Below are 12,834 nucleotides of genomic sequence, written 5' to 3'. Positions count from 1 at the left end.
GACACTAAATGTTCAATTTTATTCATACTAATTTTTTTAATATTATTTATACTTTATTTCTTGTCTATTTTCTCTTAAAATAAATAAAAAAATATATCATTTTAATTTTACTCTATTTCTTCGTTTTCAAATGATTTCTGTTGTATCTTCATCTACTTTAATTTTTCTCATCTAAATCAAATATAACCTAAATTGTGACCTTATTATACTTTTAGGATGAAAGTCACCTGTCCCTTCAAAACAAATGAAAGTCGCCGTTTACCCATATATTTAATTTGGAGAAAAGAGGGCACGCGCGCATAGATCGCGTGAGGGAATCTGGCTGTATATTTCTGGTCAACAATATTGAACTAGCAGTGTGAAAAAACATCGTAAGCGAATTAGAAAAACAAGGGAGGGGAACAGACCAATGATAAGGAGCGGCGCACGACTTCTTAACATGCGCACCCTTCCGTAACGAACCCAAATCGTATTTAAACTGCGCACACTGCGTTCTTCACCTTCAACCACTCTCTCTCTATAATTTTTTTTTTTTTAATCTTTTTGATTTGATTCGCTTCTAGCTTTTTTCCTGACTCTAAATTGGGACGAAAAGTCGAACCTTCGAAGAAACTCAGAAAACTCAGAAACCATCGCTGACTCCGCAATTTTCGTCGATTCCACACACACTCTCTCTTTTTTTCTCCGCTATGCGATTCGATGAAGTGATTCTGAATTCGGAGCAAGAGTTTTTGTTTCTGCGGAAGTGTAACAGCTTAAGAAAGCGCTTTTAGGGTTTTTTTTTTGGTTGTTGTTGTGGTGGTGCTGTTGTGATGGCGGATGCTGATGTGGACCTTTCGGGATTGTTCACCGGTAATGCCGACGAAGACGACGACATGTTTTATATAGATATGCAGACGGTCCAGAAGGTTCTTGATGAAGACGACGATTGTTACTTTCAGGAGGTAGGGTTTCTTCTTTGCCAAAAACAGAGTGAAATTCCGAATGCTGTGATTGTGTAAGGTTTCTCTGAAAACCGAATCAGTTATTGAACCATGCCGAATGAAGTGTCTTGTGATAGAAGAATTGAAGCTTTAGTGCAGTGGCAACGTTAATTTAATTTTTTTCCTATTTATTTATTTATTTATTTATTTATTTATTTTACTCTTTTGAGTTGAAGATGTAATCTGCACAGAATCAATCCGAAGGTCAGTTGTTTTTAATTTTTTTTGCCACTAATAATTAATTTTCTTTAGATAACTATAGTTTAATTTGCTACTGTATTTGATTATTTATTTATTGTCTAGTTCATCTAAAGTAAGAAATTCATGGCAAGGTTATTAACAATGCAAAATTATATAGTTGGACTGAAGTGGTAGGAATAGGATCCAAACTTGTCAGCACTAAGGTTTTCTATTGCTGATTGGTATAACTCAATGAAGCATGCGGTGTGTATGACCTAGGAATGATTTTTGTAAAAGAAAAAAAATGGTCAATTTTCATGCAAGGACATGGAGTGTGTTTACCGCTAGGCAGATTTGAAGTGATTTTGTTTAGAAAGAAAAATGTGATGCACAAGTTATTTATTTAGTTTTTGAAGCTCATTGCTTCTGTATTTTATACTCACAGTCACTGGACAATGGGAAATGGCAGTGACGTGTCAATCTAGTGTCACTTAGTTCCACTTCAAGTGTGAAGGTCCTGATTACCTTCCATGCCTAAAACCATTTTTTATATTTAAGAAATGATAACTAATCCATGTAATTATCGTTACAAGTGAAAATGTGTTATAATGTCTCGGTCCTGGGTCATGTATGTGTTACTCTGTCAGGTTCAACATTTTGGATATCAGGGTATATTTCTTTAATATTGGGCTGTTAGGAAGAGAAAATGTTGTAAATTTTTTCACTCCTTTCATTCTTTTGAATTGCTTACTAAAACAATGAAGGATATTTGTTTTATAACTGTTTTGCCCTGCTGTCAAACTTATCTTTGCAGATGGCGTTGTGTGATCCTTGTAGCCAACCTCACCTAGTAGGATAAGGCTTTGTTGTTGATGTTTGTTGTTGTTTTCATATTGATGAGTTGGTGTTCTGCTTGGAGTTTGGGAAGCTGTATCGTCTATCACTTTATGTTATTCATAGAAAAATAATTGGGCCTATTTTGTATTTAATTTTTTTTATTTGAAAACAAAATTTAAAGGATTGTCTTATTTTAAATCCAATCCTGTGATTTTAGCTCTTTTCAGTATCATTTTATGCTTTGGTACTAGTTTTTTCAATTGCCCTGACTTTTGTATGCTTGATATTATCCTTATACCTTTTTATTTTATGTCCTAGCAGAGTAGTCCCGAGGATTCTTCATCAAAAGATGTTTCACCTAGTGAATCCGGCATTCATGACACTTTTCAGATACAAAATGGTATGTAAACTTCTGTGGTTTTTCCTGTAATATTATTTCATATACTTGTTGGTTGCAATTGGTCTGTCAATGACGAGAAATGCACATCTTGGTTCTTGAGTTAATTCTTATTCATGGATGTAATATGAGATTGCTGATATTAATGTCTTGATTTGGATTGATTCCTTTGCATATTCATTAGGGTCTCAAGTGCAAGAAGAACCTCATTTTTCTAGGTTGGGCCTTGCAGATTCAGTCACGAGCTGTTCTCCATTCTTCTCAGATGTGTCAGATTCTGGGGTCAGATGTTCAGTTGGTGTATCTGATTCTGCAGCAAATTCTATGCTAGATTGTGAACGTGAAAGTGAACGTGAAAACCGGGGACCTCAATCTCAGGCTTGCTCTTCCCCAAAAGCTTTTCCTGGTAATTTCAGTGACTCATTCTCTCCAGGTGAAAGTCATGAGGTTTTCTGCACAGAAAGGACCGGAGTTTTTAAACACGAGATACCTGCTTATAGTGTAGAAGCAAGTTTCCCCAAGGCACAGTCAAACAAAATATCAATTTGTGGAGATAATTTGAATCTGAGTATGTGGATTGGTGAAAATGAGAGTCAATTCAAGCATGTGGGAGAGGATGTTGAATCTGAACGTATGTGAAATCTTCACTGGGTTATCATTGTGAATACTCTCAAAATTTCACTTTAGATCATTGTATATCTGAAACTTGGGCAACAATCTGATTCAATTTTCTACTTGCAGATGCTTCACTCAGTTCTATTGTTGACAATGATGATGTAAATGCTGAAGACATCATTACCGGAGTTTCTGGGCAACAGGAAAATGACTCATGTACATCTTTTGAAGCATCATTTATGGATGCTGATAGATCTTTGCATGTCACTACCTCAACTGATTCTACTATTGGTCAAGGTTCCCATGTTTCCAGTGATTTCATTGACTACCATGTATCTTCAAACTGTTACCAGGGAACATATCATGGACCCTTTGTTGCTGACTCTTCTCTTGGTTTTGTGCCTAATGGTATTTATTCTCAATTGTGGCCAGATGAAGAAATGATGAATAACATTAAGGCTGAAAATGTGGAGTTAAATGCTGATATTGCATGTATGAGTAATGGCTTGCCCTCAAGCACTACTGGGTGGATGCCTTTTCAGGATAGTCAAATTATGTTAGCTGATAATGGTTATCCATCATTTCATTCTGGTAAAGTTAATGTTGATGACATGTCATCACTGTCTCTTTCAGCTTGTGCTTCATACATGTCATATGGAGACCATTACCAAAACAATTTTCACTGTGATGATGCTGAGTTCAATGTAGGCCAAGAGGTGAAAGAAACACCTGGTATTTTTTCTTCTGTAGGGTGTCAGGCTTACCAATGTTTTGAGAATGAGAATAATTTTGCAGTTATATCTGGGATATCCAATCAATATCAAGATAGCATTGGTGGAACGGCTAGTTTTCAAGGAAACTTGGACAATTTGAATTTAAAAGCTGCAGATATATCTTGGACCCATCCCCAAGCACTAATTACCAATGAGCAGCAGTTTGGTAGTGTTAAGAGCGAAGGAGGGATTCAACATAACTTTATTAATTCTCATCTTTCAAAAGGAAGAACTGAGAATTTCTATGTTGAGGAAGACCCTGATGTTTGCATTATTGAAGACATCAGTCATCCTGCTCCGACGAGTCGATCTGCAGACATTGGGAATTCCCTTAATATATCTCAATCTTCTAGATATGTTGATTCCCAGTCTTACACGGTTGGAAGTACAAGGATGAAGGCATGTGATGAACGGAATATATTACGAGTTGCATTGCAGGTTGGCTCTTTTATTTTATTGTTTTTATCCTTGGTAGCTGTTGGAAGATATGGGAATATTCTTCTCCCACTGCACATAACTCTTGTGTGGTTCATTGTAGGATCTATCTCAGCCAAAGTCAGAAGTTAGTCCACCAGAAGGATTGCTGGCAGTTCCTCTTTTAAGACATCAGGTTACTATTCTTGTCCGTTTTTTTATAAATATAAATCTTTTTTATTATTTATTCAATGAATGAATGAATCAGTCATATCGATACTTATGCTATGTCACACACTCACACACTTGAGCACACTCTCCTTGTGTTTAAAGATCTGAAATTTCTAAGTTGCCATTATCCTAAAGTTCATTGTCATGTACTTTGATTCAATTCCTTGACAATCAATAATTATTTCCTCTTATAATAAAAGAAAATCAAATTTTCTCAGGGATAAGATTGTTTAGAAAAGAAAATCATCATATATACATGTAAATTGTTTGGAAAAATTGCCTTGTTGGATTATATGTGACAAGAACTTTGGCGTACTTTTCAAGTGTCGAATTCTGACTGCTGACTGGATCCTGTGTATATTCAATCCCTTTTTTCCTGAAATGTTCTGATAACTTGCTTTATCTGTATATTTGGGACATCCAACATTTCGACTAATTGTAGTTGTCCTGGTCAGAGAATTGCTTTATCATGGATGGTTCAAAAGGAAACATCAAGTTTATATTGCTCAGGAGGAATTCTTGCAGACGATCAGGTTAGTTGCCTGCATTTTTAATGTGAGATTATAACTAATTGTTGATGTGATTTTCTTGTGCCTTGGTGAGTTAAAAAATTTTCTCTTGTAGGGACTTGGAAAAACAGTATCAACTATTGCATTAATATTAAAGGAAAGACCTCCATTACTTAATGGGTGCACCAATGCCCGAAAAAGTGAATTGGAAACTCTGAATCTGGATGTGGATGATGACGTGCTTCCTAAGACTGGTAGAGTAAAGGAAGAATCTAATATGTGTGAGGATAATCCAAGTAGATATCCAACCAAGAGCATGAGTTTGTTGAAGCAAGACAAGGGAAGGCCATCTGCTGGGACCCTTATTGTTTGCCCCACTAGTGTCCTGCGCCAATGGGCTGAGGAGCTGCGTAGCAAGGTAAATGGTCAGGCAAGTCTCTCTGTGCTAGTATACCATGGAAGCAATCGGACAAAAGATCCTTTTGAGGTGGCTAGGCATGATGTTGTCCTAACAACTTATTCCATTGTCAGCATGGAGGTTCCTAAGCAGCCTCCAGCTGACAAAGATGACGAGGAAAAGGAAATTTTTGAAGACCCTGCCACAGCAAGTAGGAAAAGAAAAAGCCCTTCCAATTCTAGTAAAAGTGGCAAGAAAAAATTGGATGGCACAATTCTTGAAGGTGTTGCTCGGCCACTTGCAAAGGTGGCATGGTTTAGGGTTGTCCTGGATGAGGCCCAGAGTATAAAGAATCACAAAACTCAAGTTGCAAGGGCCTGTTGGGGTCTTCGTGCTAAGCGCAGATGGTGCTTGTCAGGGACTCCTATCCAGAATGCAATTGATGATCTCTACAGTTACTTCAGATTTCTAAGATATGACCCTTATTCTGACTATGCATCATTTTGTACTAGAATTAAGAGCCAAATTACCAAAAACCCAGAAAATGGGTATAGAAAGTTACAAGCTGTTTTGAAGACAATAATGTTACGCCGGACCAAAGGTTAGATTTGATTTATCTGAATGCATGAATTTCACATTGCCAAATTAGTTGGCTATAATTATTAGTTATTTCCTCAGTTTGTCGTCTTAGTCATAAAGTATAATTCATTTGACTTTCCAATATGTTTATCACTTTAATTTGTATTCTATGCTTTATTACATTACATGGACAGAAATTGTAGGCATTGGATTGAATTATAGAATTTTTCATTTTATCGTTTCCTTTTCTTGTCTTGTTAGCTATTGCATTGTTTGTGGGCTCATTCCTCTAAGCAATCATCAGTTGTGCTAATTTTGAATTTCCCTGGAACCATGTGATGATCATTCTCTGTAGGTACACTTCTTGACGGGGAACCTATTATTTCCTTGCCGCCTAAGTATATAGAGCTGAAAAAAGTTGATTTTTCTATGGAGGAACGTGATTTCTATTCCAAACTAGAGGCTGATTCACGTGCACAGTTTCAGGTATGGTTTGTCTTTACAAAGGAATCTCATGTGACTTCTATAATATTTTATTTGTAATGTGGTTGCGCCTATTTTTCCAACTCAAATCAAGTGGGAGCATTTGATAATAGTATTGTTCATGACTTCATGTAAGTATATTTTCTTGGTAAGCTATTTTTGAAGTCCACTATTGACATGTGCATGATGTCATGTCATGTTAGGAATATGCTGATGCTGGAACTGTCAAGCAAAATTATGTAAACATTTTGCTGATGCTTCTGCGCCTTAGACAAGCTTGTGATCACCCTTTGCTTGTCAAGCGATACAATTCAAACTCTCTATGGAGATCTTCGGTTGAGATGGCAAAGAAGCTTCCTCAGGAAAAACAGATCTCTCTTCTGAAATGTTTAGAGGCTTCCTTGGCCCTCTGTAGCATTTGTAATGTATGTATTTACCATCCTTTAGTATTTAAAAATTTGGATTTGTGTGACTGCACATTTGTGTGTGAATTTGTTATTTGTTAGCTTGAGCGTAAACTGGTTAGTTGTAATTATATATTAGTTGTTAGGGTCATAGAGTCATAGGTTGTGCTTGGAATGGGTTAGAGTAACTGAAGAAGTTAAACTCAAGAGTTGAGTAAAAATGGATGGAGATGAAAAAGGTTTTGTTTGGTCTTGTATTATTATTCCCTTGCAGAAAATGGGAAAAGATGACTGAGGATTATTTTTATCCTCCTTGCTTACTTGAGTGTAAAGGACTTCTATAATTGTTGTATGCCTGTATCATCCACATCAACCATATTTATTGCCAAAGTGTATGTCCTCCCTGACTCCTCTGCTCTACCTTTCCCATCACTTGTTTTCTGGACAGGATCCTCCTGAAGATGCAGTTGTTTCAGTTTGTGGCCATGTTTTCTGTAACCAATGCATCTGTGAACATCTTACCGGCGATGACAATCAGTGCCCTGCTGCAAATTGCAAAAGTCGACTGAGCACATCTATGGTATTTTCAAAAACCACACTGAACAGTTGTCTTTCTGACCAGAGTTGTGATAATTCACCCAGTCGCTCTGGTTCTGAAGTGGAAGAATCTGAGCCTTGGTCTGAAAGTAAGCCATATGATTCTTCAAAAATAAAGGCTGCACTTGAGGTTTTGAAGTCATTGTGTAAGCCACAGTGCTGTACACCAAAAAGTACTTCTGAGCATGGCACTTTCAGGGAAGATAATGATTGCCCTAGGAACCCCTCCATTGCTAACAATGGGAAATCCTTAAAAGATTCTCTGGAGAGTCAAAATTTGTCTGATGAGAGTAGAAGCTCTAATGGTTCAGTTACTGTTGTAGGGGAGAAAGCTATTGTGTTTTCTCAGTGGACGAGGATGCTAGATTTGCTTGAAGCGTGTCTCAAGAATTCTTCGATTAACTATAGAAGGCTTGATGGAACAATGTCAGTTGTTGCAAGAGATAAAGCTGTTAAAGATTTTAACACTTGTCCCGAGGTTAGTAAAATTGTAGATCCCTTAAAATCATGATTGAATTTCTGGTTCCCATGCCATAAAATTGGTGGCAAGGTAGGTACATTGAGTGATGAGGTTTGACATGTTTCTTATCTTGTAGGTAACCGTGATAATTATGTCTTTGAAGGCCGCCAGTCTTGGTCTCAATTTGGTGGTAGCTTGCCATGTTCTTATGCTAGATTTATGGTGGAATCCTACAACTGAAGACCAAGCAATAGATAGAGCACATCGAATTGGGCAGACTCGTCCTGTGACTGTTTTACGGTTAACCGTGAGAGATACAGTTGAAGATCGTATCCTAGATCTGCAGGTAATTTTTTTGCCATATAAAGTTGCTTTTAATAATTTTACATTGTGTTCTAGATTTATATTGTTCTAGTTAGCACCTAAGTGACATGACTATGTCAAAAGCCAGTTTAATACCTGATATTTGAAAGTGTGTCTGCAGTTGGTTTATTAACCTAGAATGATTTGTTGTGGGGGAAGTTAGTGAGCTAAATAATGTTCCTGGCAGCGGATTAGGATGCTTCTGAACATACATCTGCACTTCTATATGAATATGCTTGTTTCACTATCAGTTCACACATGAAGACCTTTTTTGTTTTTTGGGATGAATGGCTTAAAATATATTATGTGTAAGGAATTGTATGAGCTGAATAATGTGTGCGGTCTTTTGCATAACAACGATTCTTAGTTGGAGCTGCTCTATCTGGGCAAATCTTGAGTCATGTGACGTGCTATCTGACAACTGTTTTGGTTTAAATGTTTTGATCCTTAAAATGCTAGTTCGCTAGCACACTCTTTCTACTGAAAATTTCGCTGCAACACATTTAGAATAGTTATAAAAAAAAGTGTAAAATGTAGTGTGGTTGCTTATGCAAGAAAATCTTACTTGTTCTTGCAGCAAAAGAAGAGAACGATGGTTGCATCTGCATTTGGGGAGGATGGAACTGGTGATCGTCAGACTCGGCTTACTGTGGATGATTTAAAATATTTGTTCATGATGTGATTAGACATACATATTTACAGATATAATTACATTTTTTGGATTGGTGATTTTTTGACCTGGGGACAGGTGTCATCTTGGGTGTCTTTCCGGTGACTGCTGAAGAAACAGAAACAGAAAGAAACAGAAACAGAAACAGAACATTTTCTAACAAAGGATTGGAAGTGGTAACAAGGTTGCATTTGACTTTTGACATTCAGATTATATGAAATGTTTATATGGTGCTAGAATGAGATGTTTCATTCTTTGACCTGGAAATTTTAGTTTAATCTCACATCTTTGTAGGATGTAGAGAGCAGTAGCATATATAGCAACATAGAAATTTTTTATGGATTGTTCTTTTCATTGTAAATAATATAGAAATTTTTGCTTTACCATTTTGCTCCTTTTTATTGCTCCATTTCGTGTCCAGTTTTTAAGTGCAATGTCGCAGGTGAAAATCGATATCACTGTTACCATTGTGTGTGTTGTGCCCGGGAGCGGGTTGTTCCAATCCAAGGTTTGATTGTTAAAAGGGTAATGCTCATTCAAATAGAATTATTGTTCAGAAAAAATTTATTGGGTTATGAATTTAATTTAAAACCCTTGTACATCTCCTTGCTCCATGTATACATTGAGATTACGTGGAGCTGAACAACTGAATGTTTTTGTAAACCTGCATTTTATCGAATAATTGTTGATTTATTGTTACTGGTTACAGGAGTTTTGGATAATTTTAAGTCACATTAGGAATTTCTTGTTAAAGAAAACTGGTCCAGATTTGGAATTAGTAGAAAATTAGCAGTAGTTCTCAGCTGAGATGCATCAGAAATGCATGCTACCAGCGCATGCGATTTCCTTGAGGGAAACATTACCTATATGAGTAATGACCCAACCACCTGAACAAACTTGGAAACCTGAAAGAAAGAAGGAACAAAAAGGAGAAAGGAATCTAATGCTTGTTGCTTGAAAAAAAGTAGGAAATAGCAATGAAAAGTAGTCTTAAGGACAAAGAAACGACTTGAAAGTTGAAAGGTGGATAACTTAAATTACATTTTTAATCCCCATATTTATGAGGGACTTTTGTCTCTATTATTCTAACATCTAATCCCTATGTTTTGGTGATTATACATTTTAATTAGAAAAACAAATTCTCTATTCCCAAGTGTCGTTCAATAATCAATGAGAAAATAATAGAAGTGTGACGTGGTATTGATTTATATAGGCTGATATGAAAAATATTAAAATAAAAATAGAAAATAGACTTCCACTATATTTTGAGCTTTTTTAATTTAAATTTAAATTTTTTATACAATTCTCTTTCAGTTTATAGACGTCTCGCTTTTTTTTTTCTTTTTTCTTTTTATAGAAGTTTATAAAAGTAAATATCACGTTTAAATGTAATTTCGTTATTCTACTATTAATTATTTAACAAAATTTGGAGTGAGGTACATCATAATTAAGAAACATTTTAATTTACTTTTATTTTTGAAAAGGGAATAGCACTTTTATTAGCTAGAAATAGTGCCATTCAAGGCATTACATCAACACGTGACAGAAGATCAACTTGATGTGTATGTCCTCAATCGCTGGAAGATAAAAAAAATTAAAAAATTAACTTATTAAATTAAAAAATTCCAATAAAATTAATTGTAAAATTAGTAAAAGTAAAAAATAATAAAATTATAATTTTTTTAAAAAAATAAAAAATAAATATATCAATGATAAAAGTAAAAAATAATATAAAAATTTAAAGATAAACACAAACATTTTAAAAAAAAATATTATTTCAGATAACATATATTAAAAAATACTAAAAAAATCTTACTTAGCAATAGTTAAATAAAATTTTCAGTAAATAAAAAAATTAAAAATTAATTAAAATAACTTATCTAACATAATTTTAATTTTTAAAATAGTTTTTTTAAAGAGATAATTAATAATGGAAGTTAACGAAATATTTCTACTCGAGAGTGATATACATTTGCAGTGAAGATCATATTGCCAAAACACGCACCACTTAGTCACCACCCACAACACAACATGCCTTCAAAACATGAATTCTGTACAAAAAAGACCTCATGTCTGTTTAAAAGTAACATTTTTTTCTTTCATAAATAAACAACAATATACAGACCATTCATCGTTATTAACGAAATTTCATCAAAAGCAAAATCACATTCACCCAATGACCAAACCAAATGGAGTAACAATCAAACAAACAATCCTTCATTCACTATTCAACAACTCTGGTTTGTTTTGTTTCCTCCTTTGTTACTTACACCTAGCAACCAACCACTCCAAGATATCGTTCCTAACAATCTCAACATTCTCATCAGTTTCCCCAAACAGCAACGAATGCATCATCTCCTCATAAACCTTAATCGTCTTATCGTCACTCCTCGCCTCACGGTAAAGCTCTCTACTCACATTAGGGTCAGTAACAACATCAGCACTTCCATGAAGCACAATAAACGGAAGACTCACATCACAGAGCCTCCGACTCAGCAAATCTGTGACTCTAAGAAGCTCCACCACAGTCCCCAACCTGGGCTTCCCGCGGTAACGCAAAGGGTTCATGTCGGCGATGACTTTTTTGTGGTCAACTTTGACGGACTTGTAGAGAAGATCGGGAGTGGGAACAATGGGGAGAGTGGGGAAGAATCTTGATAGGAAAGTGAGGATTTGCGGGATTGGCCATTTGGGTCGCACGTTGTCGGAGATTTTGCACATGGGGGCCACCAAAACGGCACCTTGGAAGGGTTGAGATTTGGGTTCCGTTTCGGAGTTGACGAGGTGGATGAGGAGGGAGATTGCGGCGCCCATGGACTCGCCGTAAAGGAAGGAAGGGAGGTTAGGGTTTTGGGTTCTGATGGAATTGAAGAAGGAGAGGCAATCGTGTGCGGCGAGGTGTACGTTAGGGACGTAGGCTTTGAGGCCCTGGGAGTGGCCGTGGCCCTGGAGGTCTAGGGCGAAGCATGAGAAGGAGTTTTGGGCGAGGAAGATAGGGGTTGATTGGAAGGTCCAGGAGATGTCGTTGCCGTAGCCGTGAACCATGAAGATTAGGGCACGGGGAGGAGTGTTAGGGTTTGGGAGCCAGGATCTTGTGAAGAGTTTCAGGCCTTGGGGAGTGGTGAAGAAGGAGCTTGTGGATGTGATTCCTTGTTGTTTGTAGTAGTCCTCTTCTGGGGTGAAGCCCCAGTAGTGGGGGTATGTCAGGAGCTTTTGGTCTTCTTTTTCTTCTTCCATTGTTGCTCTCTGATGATGCTGCCTTTGTGGCTGTGCTTTTGTGTATTGGTCGTGTCAATAGACAATTGAAAATTTTCAAGAGGACATTGTTTTTTTGTGCCTTTCGGCTGCCTAGAGTTTAACCAACCGGTTTGGATAATTGGATTCAGTTTTTCTGCCCTGTCAAGACTCACTTGGAAAGCTACTATTTCCACTACTACTTTTGCTATTTCGACTACAATGTTGATGAAAAGACATCTCTGTCCTTGCCTGTTTATCCCCCACATCCCCTCTCTTTGCCCTCTCTTCGTTCAACAATTCTCCCCACCCCAAATTTTCATTTCCATTTTCTCACCTCAAACAATTCCACCATGGTGTCACTTTTCCTATTGTTCAACCATCTTGGTGTCGCACCACTCCTCCTCCCCCTCTTCCAGATCCACTAGTGTCATCACCCTCCCCTGTCTAGATTCGAGCCTTCACCAATGTAGACGTCCAAATATGAGATTGTGGTGATGAGGGACATCAACGAGTTCTGTGTTGTGCCATGCCACACTATTGTATGTCGTCAAGATTCACACACCCCACTAGTGTTGATGTCTAGATTCGATCTGTCTCGAAGTTGCTTCGTTCAACCCACCCATGTTTATTGTTTTTGGATTTGTTAAAAGTTTTGTTGATGGTGATCAAGGTTTGTGGTTTCAGGGTGGTTGTTGTTCCAATATT

The 12,834-nt window shown here is 36.8% G+C and overlaps 2 protein-coding genes across 4 annotated transcripts; one reads left to right on the top strand and one right to left on the bottom strand.

Annotated features, from left to right (window-relative positions):
• The first annotated feature begins 447 nt into the window (after window positions 1-447).
• On the top strand, window positions 448-9,278 carry LOC114375266 (helicase-like transcription factor CHR28). Of its 3 annotated transcripts, XM_028333044.1 has the most exons (13): window positions 450-944; window positions 2,322-2,400; window positions 2,582-3,028; window positions 3,139-3,309; window positions 3,445-4,223; window positions 4,324-4,395; window positions 4,886-4,963; window positions 5,055-5,937; window positions 6,271-6,401; window positions 6,602-6,823; window positions 7,251-7,877; window positions 7,996-8,205; window positions 8,800-9,278. In XM_028333044.1, exons 1-13 carry the CDS (start codon window positions 813-815, stop codon window positions 8,902-8,904), a joined length of 3,936 nt encoding a protein of 1,311 aa, XP_028188845.1. In that variant the 5' UTR covers window positions 450-812; the 3' UTR covers window positions 8,905-9,278. The 3 variants fall into 3 exon arrangements, with proteins under 3 accessions (XP_028188844.1, XP_028188843.1, XP_028188845.1); XM_028333043.1 differs by having other exon boundaries at window positions 448-944; window positions 2,630-3,028; window positions 3,139-4,223; XM_028333042.1 differs by having other exon boundaries at window positions 449-944; window positions 3,139-4,223.
• Window positions 9,279-10,941: 1,663 nt separating this feature from the next.
• On the bottom strand, window positions 10,942-12,217 carry LOC114375267 (caffeoylshikimate esterase). The gene has a single exon (XM_028333046.1). It carries the CDS (start codon window positions 12,127-12,129, stop codon window positions 11,155-11,157), a length of 975 nt encoding a protein of 324 aa, XP_028188847.1. The 5' UTR covers window positions 12,130-12,217; the 3' UTR covers window positions 10,942-11,154.
• Between the last annotated feature and the right edge of the window lie 617 nt (window positions 12,218-12,834).

The sequence above is a fragment of the Glycine soja genome, chromosome 11, assembly GCF_004193775.1.
Source record: "Glycine soja cultivar W05 chromosome 11, ASM419377v2, whole genome shotgun sequence".
In the NCBI taxonomy this organism is placed as follows: domain Eukaryota; kingdom Viridiplantae; phylum Streptophyta; class Magnoliopsida; order Fabales; family Fabaceae; genus Glycine; species Glycine soja.
This window is presented reverse-complemented; position numbering and strand designations above follow the sequence as displayed.

Excerpts from the sequence above, each read along its gene's own strand:
- LOC114375266 (XM_028333042.1), top strand. The coding sequence starts at position 813 with ATGGCGGATGCTGATGTGGACCTTTCGGGATTGTTCACCGGTAATGCC. Across the intron at positions 4,224-4,323 it reads TATTACGAGTTGCATTGCAG|GATCTATCTCAGCCAAAGTC; the intron begins GTTGGCTCTTTT and ends GGTTCATTGTAG. Across the intron at positions 4,964-5,054 it reads GAATTCTTGCAGACGATCAG|GGACTTGGAAAAACAGTATC; the intron begins GTTAGTTGCCTG and ends TTTCTCTTGTAG.
- LOC114375267 (XM_028333046.1), bottom strand. The coding sequence starts at position 12,129 with ATGGAAGAAGAAAAAGAAGACCAAAAGCTCCTGACATACCCCCACTAC.